The following is a 22,512-nucleotide window of genomic DNA, read 5'->3' on the forward strand; positions in this document are numbered from 1 at the left end:
TCTTCTAGCCAAGTTTCATTTAGAAACATAAAATCCAGGTTGTATGTGCTTATTAAGTAGTTGACTAGAAGTTATTTATTTTTAAGTGAGCGGATGTTTAAAAGTGCTAACTTAACAGTCTTACTTTTTGTCCCCACAGCAATCTTAGTTTGGCGTGTAATAGGCACCAGATTAGATGGGTTTGCCGTACGGCTTTTGAAGGCATTAGACATTCTATCATGTAATCGAACAGCAATAGAGAAAGATACCGGCACACTGGGTTCCCGCTTGTTTTGTAAACATTTGAGAAAGTTACTGTTATCATAGCGGAGACCTGACACATATCACTGAGAGCTGGTATCAGTTGTTTTTGGTTCACCTCGAGCAGATGGAGGAGGGTGTGAGCCCTGGTATTGTGACAGAGGCCGAAGAGCTCTCACAGGAGGAGGGGGAGGGCGAGCTGTGCCCGCAGGCTTTGGTGGTTGAGGGGCCTGCCGTTTTTTGCTTGATATCTGGGGGCTTGCAGCAAAAGAGTGGGATAGTTTGGTTCCAGAATACCCCAGTTCTTCCATTTTCTCTGAGAAGCACAGATGAGGAGATGCTGGAGAGAGGGATAACGTGTCTGGTGAGAGCCAATGAGTCTGTTAAGAGCTAATGATTAATCTTTGCCATAATATCCGAATAGTCGAATAATCGTTCTATTAATTGTTAGATTAATCGATTATCAAAATAATCATTAGTTGCAGCCCTACTGTTGAATGAAAATATTGATTCTTAATGTGAAAATACACAGTAAATATAGGAATGCATTTATTAATGGTAATCAGTAGAACCGTATTGCAATCAAGTCAAGTGATGCCATTCGTGGTTCGGACAGGTGAACGGTGAGCTCTGCGCACTTTGCTAGTTTTAACACTTTTAATGACATAAACCAGTGAGATTCAATACACTCTGTTCCATAACTGTTCTAGGAGGACAATGTAAAATAATTCAAAAACCTCACACTTACATGCTCAATCAAGCTGATGTCCCTGAGCAGGCCACAAGCCTGGGAGTCGACTTAGTTGAGGAGGTGTGGGAAATGCGGCGAGAGAGGCTGAACATGTCGGCAATGCTGACGAAGGTCGTTGCTGACTTGGGAGGATCTTGCTGTGATAAGTCGATTGATCACTGCCATGGAGACAAAGTTCTCTGATGTGGTTACAAGAGTGGGGGATGTTGAGAAACAGATTGATTACCTGGAGTTATTGGAGAGGGAATGATCTGCTAATCAGCTAGCAACCAAGGTGGATTTCAAGGCTCGACATGGTAGGCCATAAGATGGAAATAGAGCGAGCTCACAGGGTTCCTGCTTGGCGATCCGCGGAGGGAAAAAGGCCATCAATTCTGGCCAAATTTCTGAGATCATCCAATAAAGATCTTGTGTTATGCGAGGCGAGGAGTAAAGGGAGACTTTCTTGGAAGAATCACTGCATTTTCTTGTTCCCAGACTTCGTGAATTTGACAAGAGAGAAATGTGATCGATTCAAGAAATGCAAGAAACTTTTACATCAACAGAAGGTCACTTTTGCACTGATATTCCCGGCCAAATTAAGAATAAATGCTAAGGATTGCCATAAAGCATTCACATGCCCACAGCAAGCAATGTCCTTCATAAAGTCAATGGAGTAAGTAAGTCATCTTGATGTACTCACGTTGCAGCCGAGTGGACCGGCTCACTGAACTGAACATTTGCTTGACTGTTTGAGGAAACTTTTCTTTCTTTCGTTTTTTTTTGTGCTGGTTCTGCTTAGTGGCTGGAGTTTATTTTGTAGAGTGTCACACATTCAGGACAGTTTTATGGATGAATCTACACACTCTTTGTGTTTATTCCGTCTATTGGCTGGAGTTTGTTTATAGATAATATTTTGCTGTCTAATTCTATCTCAGAAACACCGGACTTAAGTAATCTGACAGCAAAGCTGTCGCAGGGGTTCTCGTAGGCGTGACTGTTAGAGTTTGGAAGGATGGATGCCAGTTGGCACTGTCGTGTGTGGGGCTAATGTGCATGTTTCTCTTTTGTCTGTTTGTTTTGTTCTGGGGGATGTTCTGGTTTTAATGGTTGCACTAATGTTGCACTGTGGTTTTATGCTGTTGTTTTTGAAACGCTATCTATTTTTTCTTGTATGTCAAAATGTCAAAAGTTAATATGAGTGGATTGTGTCTTTCCACGTGGAATTTGAATGGGTTGGGGCACTCCATAGAAAGAAGGAAGATTTCTTAAGCGTAAGAAATATGATATTGTGTTTCATTAAGAAAGGCACCTTTCTAATCTGAAAAATTGGGGAAGATATGGGGAGGAACCCATCTGGTAGGGACTATACATATTTTTTCATCAGTCCATAAGATTAATCTAGAATAGATTTTGGTTTTATATCCAAGTCCCTCATTTCATCTGTTGTTGATTCTTCCATTGGAAACATTTTAGTCTCAGATCACATTCTGGTGTCTTTAGAGGTGTTGCCACAAAAGGAGAAAAATAAATCATATAATTGGTGCTTTAATGTACTGTATCCCTTTTGCAACATCCTGAATTCCAACAAATGCTAAAGGCTGAAATCAATGTTTATATGGAGACCAACTGGTCCTCAGTATCCTCTGTGGGCATGGCTTGGGAGGCACTTAAGGCGGTTCTTAGGGGTCGGATCATACAGTATGCCTCATTCACTAAACAATCCAAAGCACAAGAGCTCATGGAATTGTAAGGGAATATTAGAAGGGCTGAGGCAGAGCTGAAGCCCCGAATGTCTTCTAATGGCCTCAGGGAATTGACCCGATTGAAATACAGATATAATACTATTTTGTCACAGAGTTTTGGCTATTCAGAGCAAGACAGTCATACTTTGTATCAGGGGGCAAGGTAGGGAAGCTTTTGGCTAGATATATAAAACGTCTTGGGTTACATGTGTAACCCTTGTTCCCTGAAAAAAGCGGAACGAGATGCTGCGCTGCTAAGCGCTATGGGGAACAACCCTAGTTGTGACTGAGCTGAATAATGTGTGCAACACGTCAGTTAACATTGACCGGAATTTATAGCCTCGGCTGATGTAATCATTAGATGCACCTGCAGCCAGGCTATAAATGGATACGTCACCAGGTGTCGTCAGATACTTCTTTTTGAAGAGCAGTCCTGGGACGTCCCAGTGGGACGTCCCGTTCCACTTTTTTCAGGGAACAAGGGTTATACATGTAACCCGAGACGTTCCCTTTACAAAAGCACTTGGGGCTGTCCGGACCCCTACGGTTGTGCAGTGTACTCACAAAAAAGCGAGAGGTCTCAGACATGAGCTTGAGATGTCGACTCAAGGGCATAAGAGCCCGGAGTAGCATAAACATCTAAACCGTTACATTTTGATGAATGTGTGCGGAGAGGACCAGCCTGCCGCATCACAAACTTGTTTAGGCATGGGCTGAGATGTCGACTCAAGGGCATAAGAGCCTGGAGTAGCAAAGCATCTAACCCATAAAGTTCGATGAATGTGTGCGAAGAGAACCTGATCGCAACACAAACTTGTCATAAAAACTGATGAATGTGAGTGGAGAGGACCAGCCTGCCGCATCACAAACTTGTTCAGGCATCAGCTGAGATGTCGACTCAAGGGCATAAGAGCCCGGAGTAGCAAAGCAACTAACCCATAAAGTTCAATGAATGTGTGCGAAGAGAACCCTATCGCAACACAAACTTGTCATAAAAACTGATGAATGTGAGCGGAGAGGACCAGCCTGCCGCATCACAAACTTGTTTAGGCATGAGCTAAGATGTCGACTCAAGGTTATAAGAGCCCGGAGTGCAGAACATCCAAACTAAAAAAGTCCAATGAATGTGTGGGGAGAGGACAACCTACCGCATCACAAACTTGTTTAGGCATGGGCTGAGATGTTGACTCAAGGACATAAGAGTCCGGAGTAGCAAAGCATCTAGCCCATAAAGTTCGATGAATGTGTGCGAAGAGAACCCTATCGCAACACAAACTTGTCATAAAAACTGATGAATGTGAGCGGAGAGGACCAGCCTGCCGCATCACAAACTTGTCCAGACATGAGTTTGAGATGTCGACTCAAGGGCATAAGAGCCCGGAGTGGCAGAACATCCAAACTATAAAAATCTAATGAATGTGTACGGAGAGGACAACCTGCCGCATCACAAACTTGCTGCAGAGGGAGACCTCTAGCCAAGGTTTTAGAGGTGGAGAGCCCTCTGGTAGAGTGTGCCCTAAAACCTACTGACGAAGCTTGACCGCGCGCCTCGTAGGCCCGGGCAATAATGAGGATGCCTCTTTGAGGGCACCCCGCCCACCAAGCCGTGGCAAACCGTAGTGGCCACATAGAACCTGGCAGTGGCGAGGCAAGTGCCCGCTGACAGTTCTTTCTACAGAAAATCCAGAACTGAAGCAAACTGGCAGTTAGCTGGTTCTGTAATAAGAACTTTAGTAGAAGGAAACGCATGCAGGCGCATTTGTGCTATGAATGCGTTACTACGATCAGCCCCTCCCGAGTGGGGGGGGGGTTGCTGGGTGACTCGGGGAGAAGTAGAGAGGTCCTCTTCTGCCCTGTAAAATGTACCCAGATCAGTTCCAATTGGAGGGAGCCCTAGCACTTGAAATGGTCTCGATAACCTCAAGAGAAAACCCTGTGAACCTCATTTGGTACCCTTAGGGACCAGACATGAAAGGTTTCACAATTCGGGCCAAGGATGAGAAGGTCCTCCCTGTTCGGAATCGCCCAAGGCGAGCCGTCGAGGAGAGGAATTAACTCCAAGACATATCCTGTTCGGCCAGCGCAGCGCCATTAATAGGAGGCAAGACTCTTGCTGGTGAACATTGCCAAGACTCCCGGGAGCAGAGAAACCCGGGAAAGAAACACATACAGACGCATTCTGGGTCATGTATGTGTCTTAACGTCCAGACTCAAGGGGGCTGGGTGATTTCAGGGAGAAGTAGAGGAGACATTGCGCTATTCATAGAGGCGAAGAGGTCTTCTTCTGCCCTAAGATCTCACCCAAACTTGTTCCAAGTGGAAAAAGCCCGGCATTTAAAAAGGTCTCGATAACCTCAGGAGAGAGCCCTGTGTCCCTCAGTTGGTACCCTTAGGGGCCAAACATGAAAGATTCCACAATTTGGGACAGGGATGAAATATTGCCCTGTGCCTGAGATAGAAGATCCTTCCTGTTCGGAATCGCCCAAGGCGAGCCGTCGAGGGAAGAGATTAGCTCCGAGAACCAAGCCCTGTTTGGCCAGCGCGGTGCTATCAGTAAGAGGAAAAAACCCTTGCTGGTGAACTCTGGGCAACTACTACCTTAGGGTGGAGTTCTTAACTCCCCCGTTGGTATTTTCTGTCTGGACCGTAAATCTGCTCCCATATATGGGCATCCATGGATATAACTGACCTGAGTGACAGGAGCTTGCCCTGGGCCCTAAGGAGAACCCGACGTGTCAGAAATACAGCTGACAAGGTCTCCTTGATGATTTATGTAAGAGGCTACCACTGTATTGTCCACCCGCACCAAGACATGGCAGCCTCAGGAGGAGGTATTTCAGGGCCAGAAATACAGCCATCAACCCGAGACAGTGACTGTGACAACCGAGCTGACGACCCTCCTATCCCCTTAAGCTGGACGACCACTTAAGGCCGCTACCCCGCCCGTCAGGGAGGCGTCTGTCGTTAGCAGCCTGCGACAACAAGACGCACCTAGAGTGGGACCCAAGGCAGAAAACCGGGGTCTGAACCACATAGAAAGGGAACGAAGCCTGAGGCGCGTAACCCTTTTAGCCTAGGGATTTTGGCCCTTGGAAGAAATCCCCTGGCTTTTGGCCACAACAAAAACAGTCTCATGAGCAGAAGGTCCAGAGGGATCACCGTGGACGCGGTCGCCCTGAGACCTGGAAATCGTTGATACTGATAACAGTGCAACCTTGACCTAGCCTGACTTTGCTCAGGGTGATCTGAATGGACTCAATCCTAGCGGGAGACAGTTGTGCCCGCATTGTGATTGAACTCCATACGATGCCCCAATAGACAGTGTTCTGAGTGGGAGAGAGGAAGCTTTTCTTGGCGTTGAGCCTCAACCACAGAGAAACAGATGAGCTAAGACGATCTCCCTGTGCTGAACTGCCAGTTCCTGGAACTGCACTAGGATCAGCCAGTCATCTACATAATTCAGAATGCAGATGCCCCGGAGTCGCAAGGAGCCAGCGCTACATCATGCATTGTGAATGTGTGGGTAAAAAGGGCTAGGCTGAGTGAAAGAACCTGACCCTGGAAGACTTCGCCCCCGGAAGCAAACCTCAGGAACTTTCCATGTTGTGGCAGAACTTCTAAATGAAGTATAGAAGTGCGTCATAAGATCGATGGTGACCAGCCAAACGAGTTGTAGGGCTTGAGACACGACCGTCTTGACAGGCATCATCTTGGACTTGAACACCCACGGGTAGTTCAAGCTTTAAGATCTACTGTAAGCCAGACGCCACCCCTCACCCTCCATGGAAACGGGAAGTATTTGTTTTTTTTACATAAAAAGAAATCCGGTTTACGGTAGTGAGAACACGCCGTTGAAACACGGAAAAGCGGCGAGTGAATTAAATCCTGACGCCCTTATAAGACCCACAGAAAAGAATATATATGGCAGAAGTTTCCACGCTGTCAGGATCTCTGAGATGGGTATTATATTTTAACATTTCCTGTTGAGGGGTTGTCGAGTGTTTCGCGTCCTGAATAAAATGCAGGAACAGCGAAAACACCCAATTTTGACAGATGCCTCTGCAACCCGAAACACCAAGAGGTGGCGGGAATGGAGGGGCTTCGAGGGGGTACCGGTAGGGGTGAAGTGAAGCACACGCCCCGTCCCGAGGGGAGCTACCTCCTAATCTAGGCGCAAGACCGTCAGGGTTTTCTCGTACTAGAAATTATAGTCCTGAGGTCTTGCTTCGGGGGCTGGCGAGGGCGGCGAGACTGTCCCCAATCCCTGGGAGGAGGAGCACGACTCGCCACGATTTGCTTTTGAGCCTCCCTTCAGTCAGGACCGAGGCGGGTCTGAGGCTTGCTCGTCAAGCGCAGAACCCACACTCAGGTCATCCAGGAGGTCAGCCTGGTACACCTGTAAAACAGCATAGTGTGCAGAGCAGCACCAGCCTAACCTGCTGCTTGATAAGCCCTTCCCACTAAAGTGGAGGTTGTCCTACAAGGCTTTGAGGGGAGAGAGGGCTTCTTAAGTGACGATGCCGAGCCCGGCGAGAGATAGCCCGCAAGTGTCTCTTCGATCGGCGGCATCACTGAATACCCCCATGCCTCAGCACCCAAATAGTCGAATATAATGACGTCGAGGGTATGTGAACACCGGAAGAAAATATAATGTTTTTTTTTTTTTTTTTTTTTTTTAGGGGTTCTCCATGAGCAAAAAAGCTCTTCATGGAGGTTATCAAAGAAGGGAAGGGACCCATGAGGCGTTCCCTTCCTTAGACTGGAAGATAAAATCTGTCCACTAATTTGGAGCATTTGGGGGTCTCTTTTTCGCGTGGCCAGTCCAATCTGGCAACCGCACAAGTAACAACATCGAGCAATTCCTCTGTAGATTTTTTATCGCGGACGGAAAGCTCGGAAGCAGGAAGAGAATCGCGATCCTCCTCATGATCCGAAGAAGCGTCGGAACGCGCTTCGAGATCTTGTGAAGGACCAGCTGGGTTTGGGGAGAGAGTGAGATAAAGTGATCAACCCGTCTAATGAGAGCCCCTCAAGAGCCCCACAAACGATCTATTTTTTTTTTTTCGTGAGTGAGCATTTTGAAGCATTTTGCCTGTTAAAGCAAATCACAGCGCTCGCACCCGCCCTGCTGCAACGCGAGAGCAGCGTGCTCTACCCCCAAACAAACAGAGCAAAAACTTATGCAGTGTTTGCGGCTTTCAGTCATTCTCCCTTTTTTCTTTTCTTTTTTAGAAATATATATATATATATATATATATATATATATATATATATATATATATATAATATTTTCTAAACAGAAGAGAAAAGAGGAAAATATTCACTGAACACTGTCTAACCAATTCTAACTCCTAACAGAGGAAAGAAAGTTTTGACAGGGTTTTTAAAACACACAGAAATAAAATCGCTCTAAAAAAAGAGTTTCTGACGACACCTGGTGACGTATCCATTTATAGCCTGGCCGCAGGTGCATCTAATGATTACATAAGCCGACACTATAAATTCCGGTCAATGTTCATTGACGTGTTGCACACATTATTCAGCTCGGTCACAACTAGGGTTGTTCCCCGTAGCACTTAGCAGCGCAGCATCATAGTGAAGCTTTTTGTAAAGGGAACAGAGAGAATTTTTCTACCATTCACTCTCTACCATTCCCTCAGTGAAATCTGCTGGTGGTGAAATATTAACCATGTCCATTGATATTAATAATGCTTTTAAAGAATTATATCTTGATCTCTATAGTTCAACATCTTCATATACTGATGAAGATATTTTGTGGAACAATTAGAACTTCCTAAACCGATGACTGAGCAAAAACATTCTGTTGATTCTGAGATAACTTTGGAGGAGCTTGGCGAGGTAATTAATGCCTTGCCTACAGGAAAATCTCCGGGGCCAGATGGCCTTGCCACTGAATTTTTTTAGACCTTATGCTAAGAACTGGCTCCACTTTTGCTAGAAGTTTATATGGAATCATTAAAGAATGGAAAGCTCCTGCCAACCATGACACAAGCCTGGGTTAGTCTGATTCTTAAAAAGGACAAAGATCAAAGCAAGTGTAAGTGTTACCGTCCAATATCCCTGATCCAGCTAGATGTGAAAATATTGTCAAAATTCTGGCTAACCGATTAAGTAAAGTTATGACATATTTTATACATATAGATCAGGTGAGGTTTATTCTGGGCAATATGTCTTCTGATAACATTAGGCATTTCATCAATATCATGTAGTCAGTGGCGAATGATCAGACTCTGGTTGCTACAATCTCACTTGACGCCGAAAAGGCATTTGATATGGGGGAATGGGATTATTTTTTAAGATTTTGGAAATGTATGGGTTTGGGAATACTTTTATTGGATGGATTAAGTTACTTTATAGACACCTGGTAGAGGCGGTACAAACAAATACATTTTTTTGAGATTATTTTACTTAAAAAAAACACCCACCTGCTGGTGATGCCAATCAGAAGATGGGGACACAACTCGTGTTTTTTGGTGGTGTGTTAAGATTTTTGGTATTATGTGTGACATATTGGGCACCCAAATGTAATTTTTCCCCAGACTCTGTATTTTAGGCGATGGGGTGGTAATTAATATACAGGATGAGTGCATAAAAAATTGGGTCCTAGCCAGTGTTATGATTGGCAGACAGGTCAACCTTAGGGGATGGAAATCAGCTGGAGCGCCCTCATTACAGAAGTGGCGCACAGAGATGGGCAAGGTGGCAGCATTTGAGAAGATATCGTATAGAAGGCTAGGCAACCAATGGTTGTTTGATAAAAAGTGTTTTTTATCATTTTATCATTTCTTTTTTATTATTCTTTATTTTAATTATTTATTTTTATCTGCATGTGTACACGGGCTTTGGCCACAGGGATGTTTGTTGGGGGTTGAAATGATACTAAATGACCCACAGCTGTGTTGAATATATCAAATATGATTTTTCTTCTTCTGAGAAAATGCGGTGCCAGTTTCCACATATACGGACATTATGTTTATCAGCGCTGACACTTGAGAAATGTACGGCTGTTTTAAAGCAGCTTATCAAACGAAATTAGAGACTCTCTTTTTACAATCAAACAGGTTTCAATTAAAAAATGTAAAGCGATTTCTTACCAGAGGCATTTTTGTTGGCACTGCATTCGTAGGAGCTCTTCAAGGAAATTGACGTCATGTTGTTTATTCACTTGACACAATGCATCATAAGATTAACCCTTAAATGACAGTCTAGGTCAGGGGATCTCAACGGGGGCATTCAAAGGATGCTAGGGGTGCTGAGAACAAATTAGAAGCAAGGGGGATGTTAGGTCACAAATGGGGGCGTTTGTCAGTCTTTTATCAAATCGATCGGCAAGTTCGTCTTTGCATAAAAACTTTTATCTAGACTCGGAATATTAGATTACCAGTTCTCCGTTATATGGGTTGGTATGCATTTGTACCTCAATTCATCTGATTTTAAACTTAAGTCTAGTGACACATCTGAAGTGTCTGGTTTTGCAGCGTCAAATATACAGGTGGAGTCACAACCTCCACTAAAGCATCTGTATGGCTCTGTAGATGGATACGGCTCAATTGACAGAGCAGGTGCATTTTTACTCACAGATCGTTTCAAGCTCTTAATCGCACAGCGCTGCAAGAATCAGTGAGAAGCAAGGCACGAGATGTGGAACATGAGGTTCATCCAAAAAAGGTTGAGAGCCACTGGTCTAGAGTCTTCTGAACAATATTTAGTCATTTAGTTTTTTTCATGTAAATTATGCATTGCATATAGCGAAGCCAAAATACTACGTCCACGCATGTTGACCGGTGTCGCATGAGGTTAATTACGATTAAATGTATTATTTCATTGGCATTGAATTAAAATTAATCTAGTCCTAAAAATATTAGTGTTCTTTAAAGATGTCTATCTGATTTAATTAGGTTAATGCATCAAGCTATACTAATGACTGATTGGTATTGTTCATTGTTCTCACACACAAACACACACATATGTGTCCATTGGTGTCGAAGAAATCCATTCAATTCCATTCAAAATGATAGAGGTCTGTCAAATGTTTTGGGGCATGTCTGTAAAATTTAAATTAGTGTGTTTGTCTGAACACAGCACATGTATATGGTAGCCAGTGAGTTTGATCAAAATGAAAAAAGCCAGGCCTTAACAGTGGCCTGACTCTAAAAATCCTCCAATATTGAAGAAATAGCTCACACACATTCTCTCACTGGAAACCATGTACATGTGCTGTGTTCAGACAAAAACACTGCTGAACATTTTACAGACATGCCCCTAAAGCAACAGACCTCTGGTGTTTGAGCGGTATTGAGTGGATTTTTTCCTTTTTCCTTTGAACATATTTTGTGTGTGCCTGACAGATTGGTGTAATCAGTCTTATTAAATTATGCGGTGAACTGGACAGAATTGTCTTTTCTTACAGAGTCATTGCAACATGTGATACAAGACTCAGTAATGTCACCTAAGTTCACCTCAAACAATGATTCACTCCCACTGAATCACTACCACTGATTCACTCCCACTAAATCAAACTAATCGAAATTACACATTTCATGAGACTGATCAGATCTGTAGACCACTAAAAGTGTCTATTAAAAAATAAACAATAATGTAAATAATAAAATGATTCATTTCAATTTTCATCTCAATTCCTCTCTCTCTCTCTCTCTCTCTCTCTGCTCTCTCTCTCTCTCTCTCTCTCTCTCTCTCTCTCTCTCTCTTTTTTAAACCTGCAGGAGTTTAAATTAAGCAAAACAAAAGTGGAACTGATCATTTACAAATGCACATTCTGACTTCTGGATTCATTAAACAGATTTGAATCTTCTTAGGACATTTCTTTTGGAAATAAACACAACAGCTTCAAATGACATCAGCTTTCATAAAACAGGAAGCAACTTCATCATAACTCAACCCAACAGAAAACCCCTCAGCAGCAAAGGATAGTCACCCCTCCAATCATCCATCTGGACTCACCATTTCTAAAGACATCATCAACCAGCGACACATGGAATAATCGTTTACACACCAAAATGCATCCTCCATCTCCGCTGGATGCCTAATGGTGGAATAATTTATCTAAAGCATCTATGGTGAGTGCCGTTATGGATTTTTCTGTGTGACCGGGCTGGACTCTAGCAGCGGCCATGTCTGGTAAGGGTAACCCCAGCCCGCACCTCAATAGCTTCCCCTTGGCCCACTACTCATACTTCTTCCCGCACATGCTGGGGGGGCTATCTCCACCCTCACTGCCCACCCTACCCCTCAGTGGATACAGTACGCCTTCACCAGCCAGTGAGTACTACCCTCTTTAACTTCAGAGATTTCCTGCTCAATGAAGTGTGATTGATAGAGTTTGATTGTGACAGTGTTGGTTTACTTTGGCTCGAGTTACAATTCTGTATCACACAGGAAGGGGTGTCAATCACCAGACATTCAAAAGCTAATAAGTTGTCTTTCTGTCTGTTGCCTACAGTAGAATACACTACATAGGCAGCAAAACTGTGCATCATGCAAATAGCACTCATCACATGAAGCATATTGTAAACTCAACTCATATTTGATTTTAATAGTATTAATATATTGCTAAGCTAACTATGCAATTTATGCACTTATTCAGTGGTCTTGATTCCCATTTTTTGTATCCACTTTTTTTCCAATTTGGAATGCCCAATTCCAACTATTAGTAGGTCCTTGTGGTGGTGCGGTTACTCACCTCAAACCGGGTGGCGGAGGACAAGCCTCAGCTGCCTTCGCTTCTGAGACCGTCAATCTGCGCATCTTATCACGTGGCTTGTTGTACATGACACCGCGGAGACTCACAGCATGTGGACACTCATGCTACTCTCCACGAGCCACACACAACTTACCACACGCCCCATTGACAGCGAGAACCACTAATCATGACCACAAGGAGGTTACCCCATTTGACTCTACCCTTCCTAGCAACCAGGCCAATTTGGTTGCTTAAGAGACCTGGCTGGAGTCACTCAGCACACCCTGGATTCAAACTCACGGCTCCAGGGGTGGTAGTCAACATCAGTACTCGCTGAGATAACCAGGCCCCCCTTGGTTCCCATTTTTTTCATAGAGATTTAATAAAATTCCTAATAAAAGAGGTGTAAGCCATGAACCAAACCAACCAGCTCAGAGGTGAATCACAATATTACAAACTTTGATTATTCAGACAAAATCTGACAAAAAGTCATGATACAAGATTGTGTACTTATGTCTTTAATCAGGGAATGAACTACAATCCTATGAAGCATTGCAAATGAAGTAACGTAATAAAAAACTATAGAAAAATATACAATTATAGATTTTTTTGTTTTTAACAATTTTATTGATTCCATATAACATAGTTAAAAAAAACACACATAACAGAATATTTGGAATCACATTATATAAATGTACAACCCCCCCCCACATAAAACTGTAGAAAATATTTAGAAAAATAACTATATCAATAAAAAAACATTTAAAGTATACATTCAAAAAACTAAAACAAAAAGGCTACGTCTCTCTACACTGCCCCTCCCCAAGAGCCTTCTAAAAAGGCTAAATAGCTGCCCCATTTTTAATTGAAAAGATCCATGTTGCCTAGCATTCTATGTAACAAATCATCAAATGTCGCTACCCTGCCCATCTCCGCATACCACTCACGAAAAGAGGGCACTCCAGCTGACTTCCATCTTCTAAGGATAACTTAACACATAATCATAACTCCGGCTGGGATACAATTCTTCATGTACATATCCCCTATATCACTGGCCACCACATCACCTAAAATACTCTGGGGCAAAATGAGATTTGAGAACCCATTACGTCACACATAACACTCTGAACCCTCAATCAAAATTCTTGTATCTTATCACACCACCTAAAATCTTGAATTGCATAAGGCGAACCCTTGCATCTCTAGATGTATACTTGATGTTTTATAGAATCCTAGCCCACACTCCCTCCTCCAATACCAAATTAAAATATTTCTCCCATAATCTCTTGAACAAAGTTGAAGCTCCATCCCCCAGACTCTGAATTAGCAGAGAGTAATACACTGATGCCTCACGGCCCCCTTCAAACACAGCAATGACAACTTCCAGAGTACCTGCCGCCCCAGAGGGGTGCATGCCAGCCCCAAAAATAGAACACAGCAGGCAGTGCATCTGTAAATACCAAAAGCACTGAGATCAGGGAATCCTAAAATGTTGAACCAAATTTTCAAAAGATCTCAACACTCCACTCTCATATATGTCAAAGAGCAAATTAACCTCCCTCACAATCCACTCTGACCAGCAGAAAGCGGACTTATTAATACATAATTTTGGGTTAAGCCATATGCTCGAGGCAATATTTAAATAAATGTCTGAATTAAACACTCTGAACACTTCTGTCCATACCGCATGCAAACGCGAGACAACGGGGTGTGACTCAACCTCTCCGGTTAGTTCAATAGAAAGGCTTTGCAATGGCAAAATAGGGGCTAGAACCTCCCGTTCAATACAAATCCAGGGAGGGGCTCTCTCAGGTGAAAGTGACCAATGATGGCGCCAGGTTGTTTACCGGCTTGCAGTCATGGCCAACATGACTTATCTATGTTAACGCTTGCATCTTTGTCATTGGCTTTATTTCTCGCACGGTTTGCTGTGTTCTGGTCTATGATAGCTTGGCTCTTTTAAATTTATGAACGGAGGTAACTGACTGTTTGATACGCGATCCCAGTGTCAACTGGTGGTTCCCTTCTCATGCTGCGCCGGTCACGCTGACGCAAGTCTGCCACCTGCCCTGGTGTATGTGCTTGCGGAGGAAACGGAGAAGGAAGCGTCGAAAGTGGGCTGGACGATTAGTGAGGTCGAAGAAGTCACAAAGTATTACTTTCTTCTCATCTGTGGCCTCAGTGCAGGATGGTGTTGAAGTGCTGCCGACTCTGAGGGGTTCATACCGTGCCTGTATATCCAACTTCATCTGGATCAGGGTGGCGACCATCGCTGACCGTGGTTTCGAGGTGGCGGCATGAAGGCCACGGAGCTAACCTAAACAACCTATGTTCCCTGGGTAGCGGTAGGTCAGGAAATACACATGTGACTTCTAATCTTTCATCTGACTCTATCTCTGTGACAATGGCTTTTATCAATGCAAGATCTCTCTCTAACAAGTCCTTTATACTGAACGATCTTTTTCTCTCTCAGAAATTGGATTTTTTTATTTGTTAATGAGTCTTGTCTCAGCATCGGCGACATGGCTCCTATTTCAGAACTTTTACCTCCGGACTGTAGTTATTTTAGGTCACCTAGGGCAGTCGGTAGGGGTGGGGACCTTGCAGTTATTTTTAAAAACAAGTTTAAATGCAGGCTTCTGTCAACTGAGGCATTTTTTACGTTTGAAGCTCAGCTTATTATGCTGAACTCATTTAAATCTGTGTTATGTGCCCTCATCTACAGACCACCATCATATAACAAAGATTTTATAAATGAGTTCTCAGATTTTTTATCTGCTATTATTCCTTGCTCAGATAACATTTACATTTTGGGGGATTTTAATATTCACGTGTGTTGTCCTTCGAGACCACTGGTCAAAGAGTTTGTTAATTTATTAGATTCTTTTGGTTTATTTCAGTGTTGCTGGCCCTACACATAAATGTGGTCATACCCTTGATCTGGTTTTATCTCTTGGTTTTTCTATCAGCAGTGTGCAAATTGCTGACACTGTGTTCTCATATCACAAGACTGTTATTTTTAACCCAAATTTTTCATGCAGTGATCAAGCTAATGATGGCCCTGTTGCTGTCACATCTCGTTTTATCACTCCCTCTACTGCTAGTAGTTTTTCAGCTGCTTTTAATGTTTCTCCACTGAAATCACTGCTGGAGTCTCCTTTTTCTGGTATGGGGCCTGAGGATTTGGTCTCCCAGTTCAACTTGTCATGTTCTGGCGTCTTAAACACTGTGGCTCCATTAAAAATTAGGAAGAAAAATGTCAAGGCTCAGCCCTGGCTGAATAGTAATACCCGTGCTCTTAGGCAGGAGTGCAGGAAGGCTGAGCGAAAGTGGCTTAAATACAAATTACAAGTGTCCTATGAAATTTTGAGAGACTGTTTGATGAAATTTCAAAGAGCAGTTAAATTAGCCAGATCAAGCTATTTTTCTAATATAATTTCTAAAAGTTCTTTTTCTACTATTACATCATTTCTTCATCCAGTTGCCCTTACTCCCATCTCCCCTTCGGTGGACACATGTGAGCAGTTTTTAAAATTTTGTACTGTTAAAATTTCTGGTATACGCTCACGGATCTTACCTGCTAGTAATGATCCTGTTACCTATACAATTCCACAAAATCTGTTGACCTGTTTTGTACCTGTGTCCCTGTCTCAACTCAAACATATAATTGCACATATGAAGCCTACGGGTTCTACGTGTAATGTTATTCCATCCACTTTGTTTAAGGAGGTTGTGGCAGAGCAGAACTGCGCACTGCCCCTTTAAGGATCCACCACCACCAACTAAAATGGCTGCTCGTCAGAGTACCAAGTGTCAACACTTATGTCAGCTATAAAGGTAACCAGTAAGATGGTTGTTCAGAGCCCAAAAAGAAAAAGAGAGATTTGAGACTGGTTTAATGTGAAGTTGAGGTGTGCCAAGCTGAGGAGTGCCAAGCTGAGGAAGAAGGTTTGTTTTGTGTACTGGGATGTGGATTTGGAACACGAACGGAGAAGAGAGGAAGAAACCACAAGGGGAGAAATCTAACAGTGCTTATCACCAGAGAGTGAGGCCTAGATTCTCTTCATAGCCGTTGTTTGCACTTCTTCAGTGAGAGTGGAGTGGCATGGGTTCATAGGATCTGCAACTGCCGAAGAGCTCCACGTTCATAGTGTGACGGTAAAATAAAGGTCTATAGTGTAAGCGCCAGGAAATACCTTGATTTCTTCTGACTTGCCTTTATTCCCTTGTGTTGGACTCTCGCTCTGTGTCTTGCAGCATTGCCCACAGTCACCAAACAGGTACATGCAAACTCTCCGTAAACCAGCGTGCACCATCCACAAACTCCTGCCTTAACCCTCTCTCATACATTTACACACACACACACACACACACACACATACAAACGCTTTAATAATTATTGTTGGATGTGTTTTGTTGGGATTTATGTATTGTATTTTGTTTGTGAGTCTTTGACTTCTTGCCTTTTTGTTTATGGTTTTATTTGTTATTTAAATACACTTATGCTTTGTTACACTATTTTGTTATTGTTTTACTTAATGTAATTGGTGGCTTTTAGAGCTATCTGGGTCGAGATATCCATTCTGACAGGCCTAACCTTGATTCATCTGATATGAACAGCTTTAGACCTATATCAAAATTATCCTTTATGTCAAAAATATTAGACAAGACTGTGCTTGCACAATTAAATGATTTTTTTTTAGCCATCAATAATTTGCTTGATAAATTTCAGTCAGGCTTCAGAGCTGGTCATAGCACAGAGTCAGCTCTGTTGAGAGTTTTAAATGCTATTTTATTAGGTGTGGATTCTGCTAGTCCTGTTGGTCTTCTGCTGCTGGATCTCAGTGCCGCTTTCGATACGGTTGATCATGACATACTTATCAATCGCCTAAGAGACCAGGTTGGTATTCAGGGGTTAACCTTGGATTGGGTCTCTTCATATCTCAAGGGTAGAATGATTTCAGTCTGTTTAGAGAACTGTTCTTCATCAGTTGTTCCTTTGACATGTGGGGTCCCTCAGGGCTCCATTTTGGGACCCGTTTTATTCTCCCTCTACATGCTTCCATTAGGAAAGATCTTTGATAAGCATGGCATACACTACCATCTGTATTCTGATGACTCAACTTTACTTTCCTATTAAATATGGGAAGCAGCATTCTTTTGAGACTCTGCATAAATGCATGGCCAATGTGAATTGTTGGCCGCAAACAACCTTCTTCAATTAAATGAGGATAAGTCAGAGTTTATTGTATTTGGTCAAAGGGGATGTGAGGTAAATTTAGAAAGAAATTTGTCACTGCTTCCAGGGAAAAAACTTCCCTATGTAAAAAACCTGGGTGTTATATTTGACTCTGAGCTAAGGTTTGATCAACAAATAAATGTTGTTGTTAAAAATAGTTTTTTTCCATCTTAGAACTATGGCAAAGTTGAAGTCCATCCTTTCTTTTGATGATTTGGAGAAGGTTGTGCATGCTTTTGTGTCTTCTCGATTGGACTATTGTAATGCTTTTTTATCTGGGTGTGAGTCAGGCCTTTCTCTCTCGCCTGCAACTGGTCCAAAATTCAGCTGCTAGGCTTTTAACTGGAACCAGGAAAAGAGACCATATCACCCCAGTTTTGATTTCACTACATTGGTTACTGATCCAATACAGAATCAAGTACAAAGAGTTGATGTATGTATTTAAGGCTCTTCATGGTCTTGCACCTGAGTACATCTCTGCCTTAATAAGTTTGAACCTTCAAGGTCTCTCCGCTCTGGTGATCAGCTGTGTCTGTCAGCTCCTCGATCTTGCCTAAAAACTCAAGGTGATAGAGCTGTTACGGTGGTAGCCCCTAGAGTTTTGAATGAGCTTCCATTGGTCATAATATCATCTCCGTCTCTATTCTCTTTCCAGGGGGCCTTAAAAACGTATCTATTTTCCCTAGCTTTTAATTAATTGCATTATAAATTGTACTAGGTACATTTTCTTCTTGTTTTATAGGTTTTAAATGTTTTTTTGCATTCTTAAGCTCGATTTATGTGATTTTATTTTTTATTACTCCATGTACAGCACTTTGGTACCCAGTGTGGTTTTTGAAAGTGCTCTAAATAAAGTTGAGTTGAGAGTTGAACGAGCCAAATGTCTGAGACAGAATGTATAATGATAAAAACAAAATCTTGGTTAGGCCTAGCCCAACTTTGTCAATCGGCCTATCCAACTTACTGAAATGTAATATGGGACATTTACCATTCCAAATGAAGGACGTCGCTATGCTATCAAATTGCTTGAAATAAGAGAGGGGGACCTCTATAGGGAGAGACCGTAGCAGTTGAATTCTGGAATACAATTTGTTTTAATAATATTAACCTTCCTAATCATAGATGAATGTAATGAAGCCCACCTGCCCACATCACTCAAACATTTTTAATAAAGGGTCCAAATCAACTCACTAAATCACACACATTTGCTGGGAATAAAATGCCAAAATACTTAATGCTCTGTTTGGGCCACTGGAAGGCACCCGGCTGGAAAGCCGTTACTAGGCAATACATTGTCAGTGCCAAAGCTTCGGGTTTAGACCAACTAACACTATATTCCGAGAACTAAGTATAGAAATTAGTAATTTTGAACGGTGTAGGAATTACAACAGTTTGTATATGTGCCTCCCACTTTTTAAGGGACCAAAAGTAATTGGACAATTGGCTGCTCAGCTGTTCCATGGCCAGGTGTGTGTTATTTCCTAATTATCCCATTTACAAGGAGCAGATAAAAGGTCCAGAGTTCATTTCAAGTGTGCTATTTGCATTTGGAATCTGTTGCTGTCAACTGTCAATATGAGATCCAAAGAGCTGTCACTATCAGTGAAGCAAGCCATCATTAGGCTGAAAAATCAAAACAAACCCATAAGAGAGATAGCAAAACTCAAGATGGCGCCGAGTATGGCTGCTGCGTTGCGAGCTCCGTTACAACACTGCGGTTTATTGTTTGTTTTGTTTACAGTTCTTTGTTTTTTTGTCTTGGATGTTGTCTGCCTTATTGTTTACGACAGACAAACGCTTTTGGACATTGGTTCTACAATTACACATCGAAAACCGGACTTCAAATTCCTTAATGCCGACCCGCTGTTTACAAACATGCCGGCGGAGCCCTTTGTCTGGGCTGCTCGGCCGCGGAAACGCAGAAGGAAAAGAAGAAAACGAGCCGGCGTTCTCATCAGAGTAAGACGTCGTGCAAATCGACCCCCGCTACCCAGTATACTACTGGCAAATGTTCAGTCTCTGGACAACAAGCTCTGCGAGCTGAGAGCGCGGATCTCTTTCCAACGAGAGACGAGAGATTGCTGTGTTATCTGCCTTACAGAAACCTGGCTGGCTGCGGAGATTCCAGACTCGGCCAACGAAATCAGGGGCTTTTCCGTGCACCGAGCGGACCGAGTGAAAGACCTCTCCGGTAAAAGCAGAGGTGGTGGTGTGTGTTTTATGATCAACAAATCATGGTGTGATCAGAGGAACGTACATTTCATCAAGTCTTTCTGCTCTCCTGATCTGGAATATCTCATGCTTCTGTGTCGACCATTCTGGCTGCCGAGGGAATTCACAGCGGTCATCATCACAGCTGTGTACATCCCCCCACAAGCCGACACAGACCGGGCACTCAGGGAACTGTATGGGAGTATAAGTGAGCAGGAAACCGCGCACCCTGAGGCTGTGTTCATTGTTGCCGGGGACTTTAACAAAGCCAACTTCAAAACAATCGCTCCAAAATACCACCAACACATAAAGTTCAACACACGAGGGGACCGGGTTTTAGACCATTGTTACTCTCCTTTCCGGGATGGCTACAAATCCCTCCCCCGCCCCCCATTTGGCAAATCAGACCATTCTTCCGTTCTACTTCTACCTGCTTACAGGCAGAAACTAAAACGGGAAGCACCCACCCTCAGAACGATCCAGTGCTGGTCGGACCAATCAGACTCTGCGCTACAAGACTGTTTTGATCACGCGGACTGGGAGATGACGACATCGAGGTTTACGCTGACAGCGTAACGTGTTTCATCAGGAAGTGCGTAGAGGACGTTGTTCCGACCAAAACTATACGGATATACCCCAACCAGAAACCATGGGTTAACGACGATGTTCGCGCGGCACTCACTGCGCGGACCTCCGCTTTTAATTCTTCTAACATGGAGGAGCGTAAACAAGCCAGTTATGCCCTCCGTAACACTATCAGTGAAGCCAAACGCCAGTACAGGCACAAACTTGAAGGTCAGTTCAACACCATTGACTCCAGAAGTATGTGGCAGGGAATTAACACAATCACAGACTACAAACGGAATAAAGTCTGCACGCGGCTGACACGGCTGACGCTACAGAGGCTGATTCACTCTCCATCTCTGTTGTGGATGTAACCCGATCCTTCTGACGGGTGAACATCCGTAAAGCTGCGGGTCCAGACGGCATTCCGGGCCGCGTCATCAGAGCATGCGCGAATCAACTGGCTGGTGTTTTTACGGACATTTTCAATCTGTCCCTCTCCCTGTCTGTAGTCCCCACATGCTTCAAAACATCAACCATTGTGCCTGTACCGAACCAAGCCACAATCACTTGCTTAAATGACTGGCGTCCTGTTGCTCTGACCCCCATCATCAGCAAATGCTTCGAGAGGTTAATCAGAGATCACATCTGCTCTGTTCTGCCCCCTCTTTGGACCCATTGCAGTTTGCCTACCGCAACAACCGCTCCACCGATGATGCCATTGCATCTACAATACACACTGCTCTCTCCCATCTGGAAAAAAGGAACACATATGTAAGAATGCTGTTTGTAGACTACAGCTCAGCATTCAACACCATAGTGCCCTCCAAGCTTGATGAGAAACTCCGGGCTCTGGGCTTAAACAGCTCGCTGTGCAGCTGGATCCTGGATTTCCTGTCAGGCAGACGTCAGGTGGTTAGAATGGGCAGCAACACCTCGTCATCACTGACCCTCAACACTGGAGCCCCACAGGGCTGTGTTCTCAGCCCACTCCTGTATTCCCTGTACACACATGACTGTGTGGCAACACATAGCTCCAATGCCATCATTAAGTTTGCTGACAATACGACGGTGGTAGGTCTGATCACTGACAATGATGAAAGAGCCTACAGAGAGCAGGTGCACACTCTGACACGCTGGTGTCAAGAGCACAACCTCTCCCTCAACGTCAGTAAAACCAAGGAGCTTGTTGTGGACTTCAGGAAGAAAGACGGAGAACACAGCCCCATCACCATCAATGGAGTACCGGTGGAGAGAGTCAGCAGCTTCAAGTTCCTCGGTGTCCACATCACTGAAGAACTCACATGGTCCATCCACATTGAGGCCGTTGTGAAGAAGGCTCACCAGCGCCTCTTCTTCCTGAGACGGCTGAGGAAGTTTGGAATGAACCAACACATCCTCACACGGTTCTACACCAGCACTGTAGAGAGCATCCTGACTGGCTGCATCACCGCCTGGTATGGCAATAGCACCGCGCACAACAGCAAAGCCCTGCAAAGGGTGGTGCGAACTGCCAGGAACATCATCGGAGGTGAGCTTCCCTCCCTCCAGGACATATATACCAGGCGGTGTGTGAAAAAAGCTCGGAGGATCATCAGAGACTCCAGTCACCCGAGTCATGGGCTGTTCTCACTGCTACCATCAGGCAGGCGGTATCGCAGCATCAGGACCCGCACCAGCCGACTACATGGCAGCTTTTTCCCCCAAGCAATCAGACTGTTTAACACTTGATCTATCAGGATCAATAATTAGCACTGCACTTTATTCACCTATAATCTCACACTGGACTGTCAACATATTCTCCTCAATATACTACTTCATACATATATATATATATATATATATATACTCCTTACTTATTGTATTGCATATTGTGTGTATTGTATATAATTATCGTGTTGTGTAAGTATGTGTACATTTGATATGTAAATTGTGTTGTGTAAGTATGTTGTTTATTGTAATTGGTATATGTCTCGTCACCGTCATGACTGCTATGTTGCACACAATAATTTCACCTACTGTTGCACTTGTGTACATGGTAGTGTGACAATAAAGTGATTTG

General features: G+C 43.5%; 1 protein-coding gene across 5 annotated transcripts in view; it reads left to right on the plus strand.

The window, feature by feature from the left end:
* Positions 1-22,512, plus strand: part of raraa (retinoic acid receptor, alpha a) — a 406,433-nt gene that overhangs the window by 276,229 nt on the left and 107,692 nt on the right. For 3 of the 5 annotated variants that reach the window (XM_052102281.1, XM_052102280.1, XM_052102282.1), the window contains exon 3: positions 11,460-12,015. The exons of the other annotated variants lie outside the window; for them this stretch is intronic. In XM_052102281.1, coding sequence (XP_051958241.1) covers positions 11,868-12,015 — 148 coding nt within the window. In that variant the 5' untranslated portion in view covers positions 11,460-11,867. The remainder of the gene's footprint in view (positions 1-11,459; positions 12,016-22,512) is intronic. 5 annotated transcript variants of the gene reach the window in all.

Source organism: Xyrauchen texanus, chromosome 33, assembly GCF_025860055.1.
Source record: "Xyrauchen texanus isolate HMW12.3.18 chromosome 33, RBS_HiC_50CHRs, whole genome shotgun sequence".
In the NCBI taxonomy this organism is placed as follows: domain Eukaryota; kingdom Metazoa; phylum Chordata; class Actinopteri; order Cypriniformes; family Catostomidae; genus Xyrauchen; species Xyrauchen texanus.